The sequence below is a fragment of the Anser cygnoides genome, chromosome 3 (assembly GCF_040182565.1).
Source record: "Anser cygnoides isolate HZ-2024a breed goose chromosome 3, Taihu_goose_T2T_genome, whole genome shotgun sequence".
Taxonomy (NCBI): Eukaryota; Metazoa; Chordata; class Aves; order Anseriformes; family Anatidae; genus Anser; species Anser cygnoides.
Window position 1 is genome coordinate 121,461,606 of NC_089875.1, and position 14,363 is coordinate 121,475,968.

Sequence of the window (14,363 nt, forward strand, 5' to 3'; positions counted from 1 at the left end):
AGGTTTTGTTGAAGAACAAAAGTTAGCAGCAGACCGGCATCTGAGGAGGAAACGTCTTCTGGAAGTGGGGTAAATGAAAACCGCTCTAAGGGGTTTACGTTAATTAAAGGATTTGTAATTAATTAATTAATTAAAACCACATTAAGGTTTGTGTCAAATCTAAAATTAGATTGCTGTCTCTTCAGGCTACAACTGTCAGCCTGGTTCTGTAGGCTCCGCTCTAAACGCATCGACTTTATCGGCGTTACCCTGCTTCTGTTTGCGTTAAAGGAGGTCAGAAAGCGGGAGCTTTGCCTTCGTCTTCGAGTGGTGTTTTGCAGACCCTGGCTTCGTCCCCAGGGTCAGAGAGAAGCTCCTCGGCCGGTGGTGGTGACTCTGGGTGCTTGCAGGTGCCGGGGAAAAAACCTTCCTTGTTCCCAAATGTGGTGGTTGCGTTAGCCCCGCAGGAGCTGCTTCTTCTCAAACCACTTCAGGAGACTCGTGCTACTAGGAGCATCTCTCACCACTTCCATCCCATCTCAGAGGCCAAGTTCTCACCATATATTAGAGAAGGAAAACCGAGCAAACCCTGGGGGCCAGATTAGACCCTGGCGGGGAGGAGGAATTCCTCCTTGGCTTCGGTAGGTGCCCGCTGAAAGCCCAATGGGTGAGGCTGATCCAAAGCAAACAGAGCGCAAACACATCCAGTCCTTTTAACCATTAAATTTCATCCTTGGGGGAATTCTTTTGTGCTAATGAAGAGGATCCCACTGCTAATTGGTGGGAGTGGCGGGGGGGGGGGGGGTGTTGTGTTCCTGGTGCTCTCTGTCCAATTTGAGCATCACCACCGAGCTTCCCTCCGTGCGTGATTGGAAACCACCTGCTCGTTTTCAGTGGAAATGAGTTTCTGATCATTTCTCTGCCCGCGTTGCCCTTTAATTTAGCTTGTTCTTCCTTCTGTTTGGTAATTACCACTCTTCCCTAATATATTTGTAAGAAGTTGTCGCACTTGTTCTCTACTTTTGCTCAACTAGTCCAAACAAACCAAGCTCTCCTGGGCTTTGTGTCACATAGTTATGCCTTGCCTTTAATCAGCCTAGGAAGTCTTTTCTGTACTTCTTCCAATTCAGCTTCATTTATCTTGATTTAATTAGACCAGATGTCACAGTTTCTATTACTAGATCTTACCAATAGCGTGAGGTTGCTGCTGGTACCACCCCAGGCTGCTGGGGATGACCGTTGTCATCTCCTGTCACCTCCATTGAGCCATCCCCAACCTTTGGCCCAAGCTCCTGCTCTCGGTTGCTGAGTGCGTGACCTTCAAGTAGCAGAAGGTGGACGAAATTAGCACAATTTGGCAGAGCAGTCCGGTAGTCTTCCTACCATTTGGCCCGCTTGCATGGTGATGGGTCAGCCCACCGTTGAGTTGGTGGCTGCGTGTTTTCTCCCTGCACGACTGACAAAACCTTGGGTGCCAGAGGAACGCTGCTGGCCACCTCTCCTTGTCCTGATGATCCCCTTTGTTCCCAAAATTGAGGCTTGTGGAGTTTCTGGGGAGCCTGTGCCACACCTGGATGCTACCCAATGTCTTCGTGGACGTGGAAGGAGGCGCAACGTCATTGCACGTCCAGGGGTGTAACTACGGGAGTGCCGGATGGATGGTGCCCGGGGAATGGTGCTGTTCGAGGAGACCTGGAGATCCTGGGAGCGAGGACGGTCAGTGTGAACCCCTGATGAGATGAAAAGTGAAGTGGGCACCTCGGGGGTGACATTACGGGGGTGACATTACGGTGGTGGGACCCCACTGGAGCTCAGGCCCGGCGTCCACACTGGGAAAAGGGGATTGCGAAGTCTGGAGGAGGCAGAGAGGAGAGCCATGAGAACGACTCGGGAGAAAAACGACTGGAGAAAATGTCTTGCAGCTTGGAAAGTTGAAGAGCTCTGCTGAGTGTATCCGGAGGAGTGGGGGCAGGCTGATGACACGGCATGAGCACTGTCAAGAACGGAAAATGCTGGCTGCCCAAGAGGTTTTTAAATCCAGCATAACAAAGAATGACTCAAAGCCGAAGCCAGACAAAAACAAATTAGGAATAGGGCCCAGATTTATAGCTCGGAGGGTGATTGCTTTGGGAAGGAGCTGCCAAGGGAAGCGGTGGATTGGGCAGCTCTTGAGGCAGGTCTAAGCCAAACAGAAGTTGAGGGCTCCTTGTGGTAGAAGTGGGTGAACTCCGATGGCTCCGCAGCGTTCAGGAAGTCAGGTTGGCCAATCTAGTGATCTCTCCTGGCCTTAAACGCCATAAATCTCTGAATTTTGAGGTCTCGTTTCCTGTGTCCTCTGAGCTGTAAACATGCACCGTGTAATTCACAACTCAGGCTGCGAGTTTGCTTTTACAGGCAGAAGTGACAAGCAGAAGTGATGTAAGGCAGAAATTGTTGCATGGCTCTCGATGCTGGTTTTTTTTCTTTTTTTTCCCAGCGAAATGGATGTGCTTTCGTTGCTCCCCTCGTCAGTGCAGGACAGGCCTGCTCTTTTCGATGCAGAATGACTCGGGGGTGAATAAAAACAGGGTATTTTTACGAGAGCAGCTAATTGCACCTCGCGCATGACACGCGAAGGGTTCCTCGGAGCCGGTTCGGGGAATTTCACGCCCTCCCCTTCTCCACGGTTTGTTTCGATGTGAAATGTTAAATGGGTTGCATCTCTGCCTACGCTCTCCACAGACGCTTGTGAAGTCTGTCTCTCCATATCCTCTGGAATCTGTTTTATATCAGGAATTGATTTCAGATACAAACTCCCCCAGGTCAGTACTATAAAAATCGCTGCCTGTGCAGTAACGCCAGGGAGCATCCTCTGTATATGTTTATTTTATGGAGCCATACCACCTACAAAGCATGTCAATAAAATTCTCATCCCTCTTCTGACAGTTTTAATCTAGCTGGCAGCTTAAATATAGAACGAGGGGAAGGGGAGGCTGCTAAGAATTGCGCAGACCTCTCCAAACATTGCCTTTTTTTTTAACAAGTGAACATTTGGTTATTACATCCTCAAGCTTTTAAACATCTCACACTGTCAAGAACTAATAAATCCTTTAGCACCTAGCTGTAAGAAGAGGCTCTGATAGGATGTAACAGGCGTGTGGATCATGCAGAGAGTCATAAACCACCTGTAGAAATCACTCCTCCTCTTGCCTTCTGCTGTGCTGGATTAGCTTTTTGTTCCCCCCCCCCCCCCCCCCCTTTTTTTTTTCCTCTTCAATTCTTTCTCGTTTTTAAGAGAGGCAGAAAATGAAGAGGAAAAAAAAAATCCTTTCCACTGAAGTCCTTTATCCCGGACCACGGCACCCTTCCTAGACCCAGACAAAACCCCTCAGATGATCCTTCTGCCCTCTAAGGCAACAGCAATGCCGTGCTGGCCACGGCACGGTACCCAGCCTGGGTTTTGCTTCCTATGAGGTTGGTGTCCCCCCTGCTTTGGACCCCATTTCGTTGGGTTGGCGATCAGAAGGAGGTTTGGCCACCCCGTGAGCTGGCGTCCCTTTGGCTCCGGGGAGGGAAGGCGATGGAGGCATCCCGTCGGAACGGCTCCTCGAGCATCCTGTGCGTGGAGGGCACAGCTCGCCCCGGTGCATCCCAATTCCTGCCCCTTCGGAAATCCCGCATACCCTCGGCGGCGTGAGCATCGCCCTGCTTAGCAAGCAGGACTCGGCACTGTCAGCCTCCTCCTCACGGGGAAAAAAAAGTCACTGGGTTGAGCGTGGGGAGGTGGCTGTGGAATTCCTTCCACTTTCATTTCATTTCTTCCCCCGACCAAACTTTTGTAGGCTCTAATCCTCTCAATGCTCCTGTGAGCAAAGGAAATACAGCAAGATTTGTAAAAAAGGAGGTAATAGCTTTTATTAGGCCAAGAGAGATGGTTGGGCAAAGCAAGCAAACTCATGGGAATATGACTGTGCCTTCACGTAAGAGCCATGCGTAAGAAAGGTCTCGCGTCTCAGCAAAATGGGGAGAAATTATTCCCCAGTGCCCAGCGAGAAGCTGCCGAGCTCCTTGTCCAGCTTTTGGGCTTTCTCTGAGCCACACAATTTCATTTTGGGGTGTTTTGTGGCATTTGGAGACTAACCAGAGCCTGGGGGAGGAGCCGGTGGCCCAGAGCCTGGCCAAGCGAACGATGTTATTGGGAAGGTTTTACATAATATTTGACACCTTTCATTCTGCCCTTGCTATTTAAGAAGGCGGCTTCCCTCCCTCGTTCCAAGAAGTGTTTTCATTAATTAATTAAGCTGCCAGTCTCAGCTAACTAGCTTTGAATCATGAAGTCAGTGTTACAGGGAGTGGGGCTGATGAGGGCTGGAGCAGCAGATCGGGTTCCCCAGGCTGATATTTGCACCAGCTTTGGGGCAGCTGCTGCACCGAGCCTGGGTTTTGTGCACGGACTGTTCCGTATGGGAGCAGGGAACGGTTTGGGCCATCCCAAATCTTTGGAATGATGGACACGGGGTCCTTAAAAACGTGGTTGGAGGTGGCTGCAGGAGCAGGGAATGGTTTGGGCCATCCCAAATCTTGGAAATGATGGACACGGGGTCCTTAAAAACGTGGTTGGAGGTGGCTGCAGGTTTGCCCTGGGTGCAGAACCCCATCTCATCGGTCTCTGCGGTGTTTTCTGGAGGACATGCAGCAAAGTGAAGGGTGGGTATGGGGTGTGCAGGCAGGCGGCCTTGTTCCCCAGTCTCCTGGGCACTCTTGAACCTACTGACTACACGCACACCCTACAGCCGCCCCTGGGCGCTCTTGCACCGCGCCACCAAGCCTTTTCCTCCGCCAGATCCCCTCGGCAGAGCGAGTGGATCCCCCGATGGCTGCGGATTGACAGCTCTCCCTCGGCGCCGCGGGAGAGACAGATGGGAGTCGCGAGAGCGGAGCCGGAGGAGGAGCGGAGCCGGGGTGGGGAGCGCTGCTTTGTGAGCAGCATGGGAAGTGTCAGCTCGCCCAGCTCGGCTTTTACATTGTCTGCACGCTTTGGCAGACGTCTCCTTGCCTGTGCAGTTAACATATTTGACGTGCCTGTGCAACTTGAGCGTGGAGCGGGTTTAGCAGTTGACACGAGCGAATTTTTCATATTAACTTCGCCTGGACTCGAGCGCGCGCGCAGTGCCAGGGCGTCAAGATACTGCATATGGGGACGATAGCGGAGGAGAGGCAGTCGGTCTAGTTCTTTGCAAAATTAATTAAATCGGGTCATTAAAAGCACGTCGCAATGTATTTTATGCCTGCAGGAGGGGAATAAAGGCTACACCAGGGCTGAATTAAAGCTGGGAGGGAGCTACGCGTATTCCTTTCTCATCTTCCCAGATTTGGCCATGCAGAGTTGACACAGTTTTTGAATGAATTAAGTTCTTCAGATTGAGATAGAAGGTTTTTTTTTTTTGCCCTTTCTTCCTCCCCCCGGTAAGATGGAGATGTTCTACCTGCTTGATCTCGGAGTTGACTGTAAAAAGTCTCAGCTCCTCGTGCCTGTTAGCTCCTGTCAGCATTCAGCGCTCATTAATTTTGCATTCACTCAGCACCGTATAATTTTTCCTGGCATTGTTCAGACAACCAGCCTTTTTTTTTTTTACTTAAGACATCTCTACACCATTAATGTTTAACTCTAAAAGGTGTGAAGACAGAAAGAAATCTCCTTCTCCTTCTGCTTCAGTGGCAGCGTGCTTTGCTCTGCTCTTTTCGCCGTTAATCAAGGATTTTACCAAAAGCGGAAAATTTGACTTTTCCACGTAAACTTGGCCAAAGGAAGCGACGTTTGTTGGTCGGAGCAGGAACCAGTGTCGTGGTTCTTAAGCTGGATTCCTGGTGAATGAATGGTGTGCGATGCCTTGGTGCACGGTCAGACATGCTCTTGTGGGTCCACCCGCAGTCCTACAAGAGGGAACCCCCTAACCCTAAACCAGGGGTGGCTTCGTGCTGCAAAGGGCTACGAGCGTTCGTGCGGCGTGTTGGGGCATCTCGGCTCAGAGGATGTCAACGAGCTTTTTAATCTGCTCCAGCAGGAGCTGCAAAAGCGTGTCTGGTTCTGCATCGGGCTTCTGGGGCTGTACGACGGCAGTGTTAATGGGGATTAGCCTCGTAGGCTCGTTAAAAGCAAACGTGAACGTTGTCCAGCCTCCCTGAGGTCCTCACGTGGAGGGATGTCACGGCTTGCCGTTCAGTTGAGTCTGTGCAGGTCGATCAGGATGCCTGCGACACCGAGAGGTGTTCTTTGAGGTCTGGAGCAAGAGCCAAATGGGTTGAAACAAGACTGATGCTTCGTGTGCGTTGTGTGGTCCTCCCAGACCATTTATTCCTCATTGTTCCCAGTACAGCAGCACTGGAGCGTGTCCGCCCAGCCAGGCCAGGAAGGAAGGAGCTCAGGTGAGACGTGGGAGCGCTGCGAGACATCCCCGGTGTCCTGCCCAACACCGACCTGTCTCCACCATCGGATCTTCTGGTGGCGGCCTGCCCTTGGTAGAGCAGCCACCAGCTCCAGCCCCCAATCCTCACCACCCACCGTGGCTCTAGAGCCGGCTTTTCTCTGCCCAGAGGGTTTAGTTTCCCTGCTCGGCTGCTTGGTTGGTTGCTCCTGGCATGTGTTACGGGGCAATAAGGGTTCGTGATGTGTTTGAGGCACCGCTTGTGGCCATGCAGGTGAGGATGCTCTCCAGGAATGCGTAGAAATGCTCAGAACGGAGGCGAGCGCTGCGTGGCCGGCTCTGGAGGTGCACGGCTCGGTTTTTCGGGGCCAGGATTGGGGTTAGGTGGTGAAACCAGAATTTCACTTCTCTGTGCAAATAGAAGGAAAAGAGACAGAGCAAAACCTGCTCGTCTCTCATGGATGCGGAGGAGAACTAGGGGGTAACAATACCCTAAAAAAAAACAAACACCACCAAACCGGAACTCCAAAATCAGGCTCAGAATAGACGATCTGGATTGGGTAGATCTCCTCTAAAAATGCCTTTTTGCCTGCTTTCCCCGTGTGGGAAGCACGAGGCGAGGAGCTCAGGTGGAGACGTCCCCATGGCAGCTGTCCCACGTCTCAGCCGGGTGTCGGGGGGCTGGCGGCGCGCTGCCTGTCACCACCGGGCCATCGCCACGGGGCTCTGAAGGAGCCGGGCTCGTTCCTCAGAGCCGAGATCCGCTCTTCTGTTTCTCACGTTGGGATTTCCAAGCTCTGAGGCTCGCAGGTTGTATTTTCCCACCTTTTTTGAAATCCGTAGATCGGGTAATTCCTTTCCTCCTGCTAGAATAAGAAGTTACACAACCTAAAAGCTGCCGATTTCCGTGCAGGGTTTTGTAGGAATCTGGTCTTGGGGGAAGTGAAGAAGGGAGGACTCGGGGCTGGGTTTTCGGCGTCTGCCTCGGTGCGAACGTGCTGACGTGACTCAGGTGGGTGTCGGGCAATTCCCAGCTTCGATTCTGGTTTGTGGTACCTCCAAAGAAACCATCCTTTCTTTTCTCTGAGTGTGATGGCCCTGCAGACGAGGCAGGACGGCCGTCCTGGGCAGGGAGCTCCATCTCCCTCTGGAGGTCGGTGGGAGCTGTCGCGCAGTGGCTGCCTCTGGGAGCGTGCCTGGGCCCTGTGATCAAGCTACAAATGAAATAAATCCCAAATCACCTTGTAGAGCAGGGGGGATGCCGCTGGAAAATCCTTCAAAGGGGGGACAAATGGGTTTCGTGTCCCTGCCTTGCCCAGGGCAGCACAAATTGGCCCCATCCGTGCATGGAAGTGGCAGCTCCTTCCAGGGGGTAAGCCCTCGTGAGTCAGTAGGGTCACTGAGGCTGTTGCATGTGGCCCAAATTCTTTACCACGATGTTCCCCACCACGTTGGTCCCCAAACCTGGCCTCCACGTGGCCTTGGGCCCATACCACGAGCTCCTGACCTCGGGTCTCGCCGGGTGGCCGAGCCACCGCCGCCACCAGCGGCCAGCGATGCCCGGAGGCTTTCCCCAGCATCCGTCCCTAACCCTACAGAGAGCCCTAAACACGCTTTCTTCTCCGGGCACTGTTCAAAACCACCTAAAACCCCCCTTTTTTTACAGTCTGGATCCCCTCACATGCTGCTTTCCTTTATGAATGCCATTGTCTTTTTCTCCTCTCGTGGCTCTTTTACACCATTTATTTTCTGGAAGGTGCACGCAGCGCGCTCAGAAAACCTGCCAAGTGCTTTATTTTTATGGCAGTTTTTTTCCTGTCGGGTTTGCTGGCCTGATGAGTCCCGTAGTAGGCACTAATTAATGGCATAGCTTTCCGTCACGCTCTCGATCCGTGGGTGCACCGAGCCTGCTCCATCTGATTTTAATTAACTAAAAATCAAAGCTCCTCGTCGGGGAAATTGCAGATGTGGGTTCGCTCGCCTCGCTCCTCTTTTCACCAAGCAGCCGGAGCAGGTCTAGGGCTGGGAGCTGCCCGGGGTCGGCGGGCACAGCCAGGCAAGTCCTCGTGCCTGGGGCTCGTTGGGGTATTTCAGGCGTCACATCGGCTCCACTGCACCCTCCTGTCCTTGTCCCAAGCTCCCAGGCTCGGCTGCGGGGACCCTGCCCCGTTGTCCTCGGTGCCCACCGAGTGCCCGACCACCCCGACAGGCTCCAAGTCCTCTCGCCTTGGACGTTTGGTCTCCAAGCTATTCAGTTTTCCGGAACGAACTCAAAAACCCCAAGACTTTTCGGTCATCCGTCGTAAGAAACGGAAAGAGGACGTTCCCGTGGAAATTTGGGGTTAAAAAAGAGCCCTTGGATGGGGCAGGGCGGCACTGGGCTGCGCTGGGTGCCGGCGATGCCCGCGGCGCTCGGCGGGGGCTCCCTCGGGAGTGCGGCGAGCTCCTCCCGCGTCACTGCGGGATGACACATATGAAAAGCCTCCGCGCTGGGAACGGGGAAACTATTGTTCTGATTTTCTGGGTGCGTTTTGTTTTTTAAGAGCGCGACGCTTCTGAACAAAAACCCTGTTTCTTAGGATCAGAGAATATCCTGAGCTGGAAGGGACCCACGAGGATCAGAAGACCCACATTCAATGTAATATTTTTTCGTATTCCTTTCCCTGAAACTACATATTCTCGTGGGGAGAGAAGGAAAAAAAAGAGTTTCGGATGAAAAATTGTAAGGGAAGAGCAGAATCAGGCAGTTGTGTTCCTGTATTTTATTCTCAAAGGGCAGCTCTGGGAGGTGCCCCCAAAGCCACCTGTGGTCCTGCTGTCACTCCGGTGGCATGTCCTCGCTCCTCCAGCCCCTTGGAGCACAATTGCTCTTCTCGCCACCAATTTTGTCACGGTTTTAGGTAAAATGGGATGGGTTAATGCTTTTTGAAGACTTGCTGTCGTGCCCTCGAGTGCCATGGTGGTGGCTCCCACCCTGCTTCTATACAATGCATCTTCTCCCCGTTTTGGATGCCTGCTTGTGCCAAGGCACGTGGCTGTGGGTACAGGGGCTATGAAGCAGATGGATTGCAGGATCCTGGGCATCCTGTGTCCCCAAAAATCATGGCAGAGAAAGAAACGGACCTGCCAAAGGGATGGAAGCAGCAAAGCCAACCAAGGAGGATGGGTAAACAACAGAGCAGAGAGGGAAAAGAGGCAGAGCCTTGTGGAGAAAGGCGAAAATAGCAGTGACCCTACTGCTGACGCCTGGCGTGAGAAAGGGTGCCCTGCTCCGAGCATGGTTAAAGTCCAACGACTTGATTTTTTTGGCTTGCAGGGGATCCACAGCTCCTACGGGCTTCGCAGGCACCCGTAAGTCTCTGTGGCTGTCAGAAAATCAGGGCATCGTTTTAGGAATGCATTTCAAATTGCTCGTCTCCCTTTGTGCTGAGAGAAGACGCTGCTTTAATCACGTTCGAGGCAATTACATTCTAATCAGGGCCGTTGGTGTGCCTGACTTTTATTGTGTGCGGGGGATTTACGGTGCCAGCGGATGCCAAAGCCCCCGGGGCTGAATCCCGACAGTCTCCAAGGGTAGGAGCAACAGCGGCTTTTGTTGCTCGTGCTGGTTTGTTTTCCTGTCGATCTGTCCGTCTGGCCTCAGATTTGTAATTAAGTTAAAAGCTCCGGGGCCGCCGGGACCGTGACTTTGGCCATATCGTCACGCCGGGACGCCTGGCCCGCCGCGGATGCTCCCCGGCGCTGCCGCAGCTCAAGCCATCGACCGGAGCATCAAGCGAGATGTGTTAAAAAAAGGGAAAAAAAAAAAAAAAAAGGAAAAATGAGAGTAACGGGTTAGGGAGCATCACGGCGCTTCGTGGTCATGCATTCCTCGCAGCTCTCCCGAGGTGCGGCTGCTCCAGACGATGCTAAAGAGCTGCGTTTAAGCGCATTGCGTTAAGTGCTTCGCCGGACGCGCTGCCGCTTGGGCTGAAGGAGCTGTGCATCGCCCCGGCGGAGGTGAGCGGGGCTTGTGCTGATGCTTCTGCTCCAAGAACTTGGCCAGTGGTCGGGCTGCAGGCGAGGGAAAAGACTCGCACGCGAGAGACGGCGACGGCTCCGCGCTCTGCCAGCTAATCCTCCCCGGTAATAGGCTTGGGGATGGCATATGAAACCGGTTTGCTAAAGGAGGAGGAGGATCCTGTAGCCCAATTAAAGGATTAGATCTGAAAGCCAGTGCATTGCCTCTAAGCACACGAATTTGTAAAAGAGCAGGAAAAAAAGAGCCCTTTCTCACGCCGTTTGGTGTTAAGGGACGGGTTCTGCTCGGGGCGCTGCCTCCCCGATGCCAGGGGTGAATTCCTGCCCCGGTGCCACGCGGAGCAAGATGCTGCCCGTGACTTCGGTTTCGTGGGGAACCTTGAAATGCCTGCAAGGTTCTTGGGCGCCTTCCCCGTGAGCCTGCTGCTCCCCTGGGAGTTGAAACCCGAGACAGCCGATGGGCACGCGGGCAGGGATCGCGTTTGGGGCGGTTTGGATGGGGACATGCCCCAGCTTCTGCTTGAAACGGGAGAAATGGAGACCAGATGAGGGACCCAGGGTCCCTGTAGGAAAATTCAAGGTTCAGGTGTTGGAGGGTTGGAGTCTGACCATCACTTGAATATACGAAGTCTCTGCGTGCATCTGTGAGCTTACAGGAGAGGGCAGGAGCCGTGGCATCGCAGCCCCCAGCCAGGACAGAGACCAGGAGTGGGGCTGGCTCCTCTTCAGCGATCCCATGCCATCCTAAACAGTGTGTTTTAGGATTTCTTTGCTTTCAGGTGGCTCTAGGTGCTCGTCGCATCGCTCCCTCCTGTGCTGGAGCCTGCTGTCATCGGGACCGTGCAAGCAGGGAAGGCGCGGCACTTCTCAGTTGATTTATTTGCTGACAGCCTCCGGGGGAGAGCGAAAGCAGAGGCAGAGATCACCTGATAAATCATCAGGGGAAGCGCGTGGCACGGCTCGGTCCTGCCTGAAAAGCAAACGCTTTCTGAAGCCTGCTCCCCTTAGAGCCCTTTTATGTGCCATGCACAGGCTGAAGAGCAAAGTCGGGGGGGAGCGTGCACGGAGTGAGCCTGGAGAGGGGGGAAAAGTCCTGGGAGGATGCGGGGGATGAAGTGTGTCAAGTGACACATCTGGAAGGCTTGCGAACGTGATTTGATGCTGAGTAATAAAACTTGCCACTCGTTAATAGGATTAGATCTCCGCGCAAATGAATCACAGCACGAATCTGCTGCTTGCAGTAAATATTACGGTGAATTAGACACTTCGCTGGTGACTCCGACGTGCTGCAAAACACTAAATGCAATTTGGCTCTCACTGAGGGACACAAAAACGATGGTGGGGACAGAGGGCAGCAAGAGGCACGGGGAGCGGAGCACTGGGTGGCCGCGGCAGCAGCCAGGGGACACGTGGTGGCACCTGCCCCAGCCACGGAAACCCCATGGTTTGCGTCTTCGGTGTGCCCGCTGCTGCTCTCCGGGCTTTATTCCCAAGAAACATCTCCTACCCTATGGAGATAGGCTTTTCCTCTGCCTGCTGTATTGATACACGGTATTTGGTTGATGGAGAAATGCGTCTGCTGACAAACACACACATGTATTTCCAGGGCCTACACGAGGCAAGACTTTTCTTTTTGCCAACAGGTCGTAGCTGTACAGAAAGGGCACAGCTTTGTTTTCAGCTTGTGAGGTTGAATTGGCACAAGTCAAAACCCAGGAAAAGCTTGGGAACAATGCAAGTATAAGAGAGGAGTTACCGGGGAGACATCCCAAGCTTTCTCAGCTAGCCACAGAGTCTCTCTGATTTTTAATCATCTAATTTTTAACCATCAGCTGCATTGAAGCCTTGCACGTGAGCTTGGACCAAGGATGCTTTAGGACCGCTGGGCTTGCTTTTGCATCCTGCGTGGCCGATCCTTCCCTTTGCCGGTTCCAACCAGCACCGAAGCGCAGTGTGTCATACCCTGGATCTTGCGTTTTCACCCGTGGATACCCCCTGGGGCCGGGTTTGCCGAGGCTGGGGACAGAGGCACAAGTGCGTGGCGGAGCAAAGGAAGCAGCCCCAAAGCTCCAGCAGCGCCGTGGCTTGTGCTCACGGGTGTTATCACATCCCACTTGGTGCCCGCCTCTCGCTGCGGGATGTAGCCCACCTTCCTCGGAGTGGCTGCGCGCAGAGGCTAGCACCTTCGGGGGAGTGTGAGATAAACACCGGCATTGCTCTCCGACGTTTCGGGTCGGTTCCTATCCAGATTTTTGGGTTCTTACCCCACGTTTCAGGTTGGTTCTTACCCAACTTTTCGGGTTCTTACCTGACATTTCGGGTCAGTTCTTACCCGACTCTTTGGGTTGGTTCTTACCTGACATTTCGGGTTCTCACCTGACATTTCGGGTCGGTTCTTACCCAACATTTCAGGTCAGTTCTTACCCAACTTTTCAGGTTCTTACCCAGCGTTTTGGGTCGGTTCTTACCTGACTTTTTGAGTTGGTTCTTACCCAATGTTTCAGGTTCTTACCCAACATTTCAGGTCAGTTCTTACCCACATTTTCGGGTTCTTACCCGACGTTTCGGGTCAGTTCTTACCCAACTTTTCAGGTTCTTACCCGACGTTTTGGGTTGGTTCTTACCCAACTTTTCGGGTTGGTTCTTACCCAATGTTTCGGGTTCTTGCCCAACGTTTCAGGTCGGTTCTTACCCACATTTTCCGGTTCTTACCTGACGTTTTGGGTCAGTTCTTACCCGACTTTTCGGGTTCTTTCACAATGTTTCGGGTCAGTTCTGACCCGACTTTTCGGGTCAGTTCTTACCCAAATTTTCGGGTTCTTACCAGACTTTCTGGGTTGGTTCTTACCTGGTTGGTCAGCAGCTCTGCACCTCGGGCCGTGCCGGGTTTCTTTTGGCACAGCCTGCCCCTCGGGAATCCCCCCTGCCGGTGATTTATTAACGCATTGTCCAAAAAGTTCTAGCTCAAACACTGTATCCCGTGGTAAACTGGATATCCCGTTTCCTTTTCAAAATGTTGATGTTGGATTTCTCTTTCTCCAGTCTTGTGCTTAAGATGATTTTTTTCTTCCTGCCAGTGGAGGATTGCGATCTAATTAGTGCCTTTATTTCACTAGGAGTAGAAATGACATCATATGTTCCTTCGAGTTTTTCCCCTTCACAGGGCCAAGGGATGACGTGGAAACGCCGAAGTGTTTTGATGCATCATGAATTGTCTGGGTGGCAGGAAACGTGAAGCCCAGCCATCGATGTTTTGTTTATTATTGGGAATATTTCAGTAGTAAAGTTACGGTTCTTTTGGCTGAAATGTCCCTTTTTCTTTGCTACAGAGAAAGCAGCCGATGATGAAGTCCAGAAGTCCGACATCTCCTCCAGCAGCCAGGGAGTGATTGAGAAGGAGTCGCTGGGACCTCTCCTGCTGGAGGTAGGTGCTGAAACCGTGCTGCCCACGCTGCCAGCCTCCCGCTGCTGCCGAGCAAAGCAGTGCACCCAGAAGGTAAAATTCAGAGGGGGGAGGCAGAGGGGGTGCAGCAGGGATGACAGAATCACAGGGTTTTAGGGGTTGGAAGGGACCCCAAGAGACCATCGGGTCCAACCCCCCTGCCGAAGCAGGTTCCCTAGAGCAGGCTGCCCAGGCAGGCGTCCAGACGGGCCTTGAATATCTCCAGAGAAGGAGACCCCACAGCCTCCCTGGGCAGCCTGTCCCATTGCTTTGTCACCCTGATCATGAAGAAGCTCTTCCGCATGGTGGTGCGGAACTGCCTGGGCTCCATTTTGTGGCCGTTGCCCCTTGTCCTGTCCCCACAGACCACTGAAAAGAGGTTGGCCAAATCCCTCTGTCTCCCACATTTAAGATATTTGTAAACATTGCTAAGATCCCCTCTCAGTCCTTCTCCAGGCTGAACAGCCCCAGGTCTCTCAGCCTTTCCTCATGGGGAAGATGCTCCAGGCAACTCATTT

The 14,363-nt window shown here is 52.9% G+C and overlaps 1 protein-coding gene across 9 annotated transcripts in view; it reads left to right on the forward strand.

The window, feature by feature from the left end:
- NCOA1 (nuclear receptor coactivator 1) overlaps positions 1-14,363 on the forward strand; it is a 165,655-nt gene that overhangs the window by 114,077 nt on the left and 37,215 nt on the right. For all 9 annotated transcript variants that reach the window (XM_066995136.1, XM_066995137.1, XM_066995140.1 and 6 more), the window contains one exon: positions 13,733-13,827. In XM_066995136.1, the coding sequence (XP_066851237.1) occupies positions 13,733-13,827 (95 nt within the window). The remainder of the gene's footprint in view (positions 1-13,732; positions 13,828-14,363) is intronic.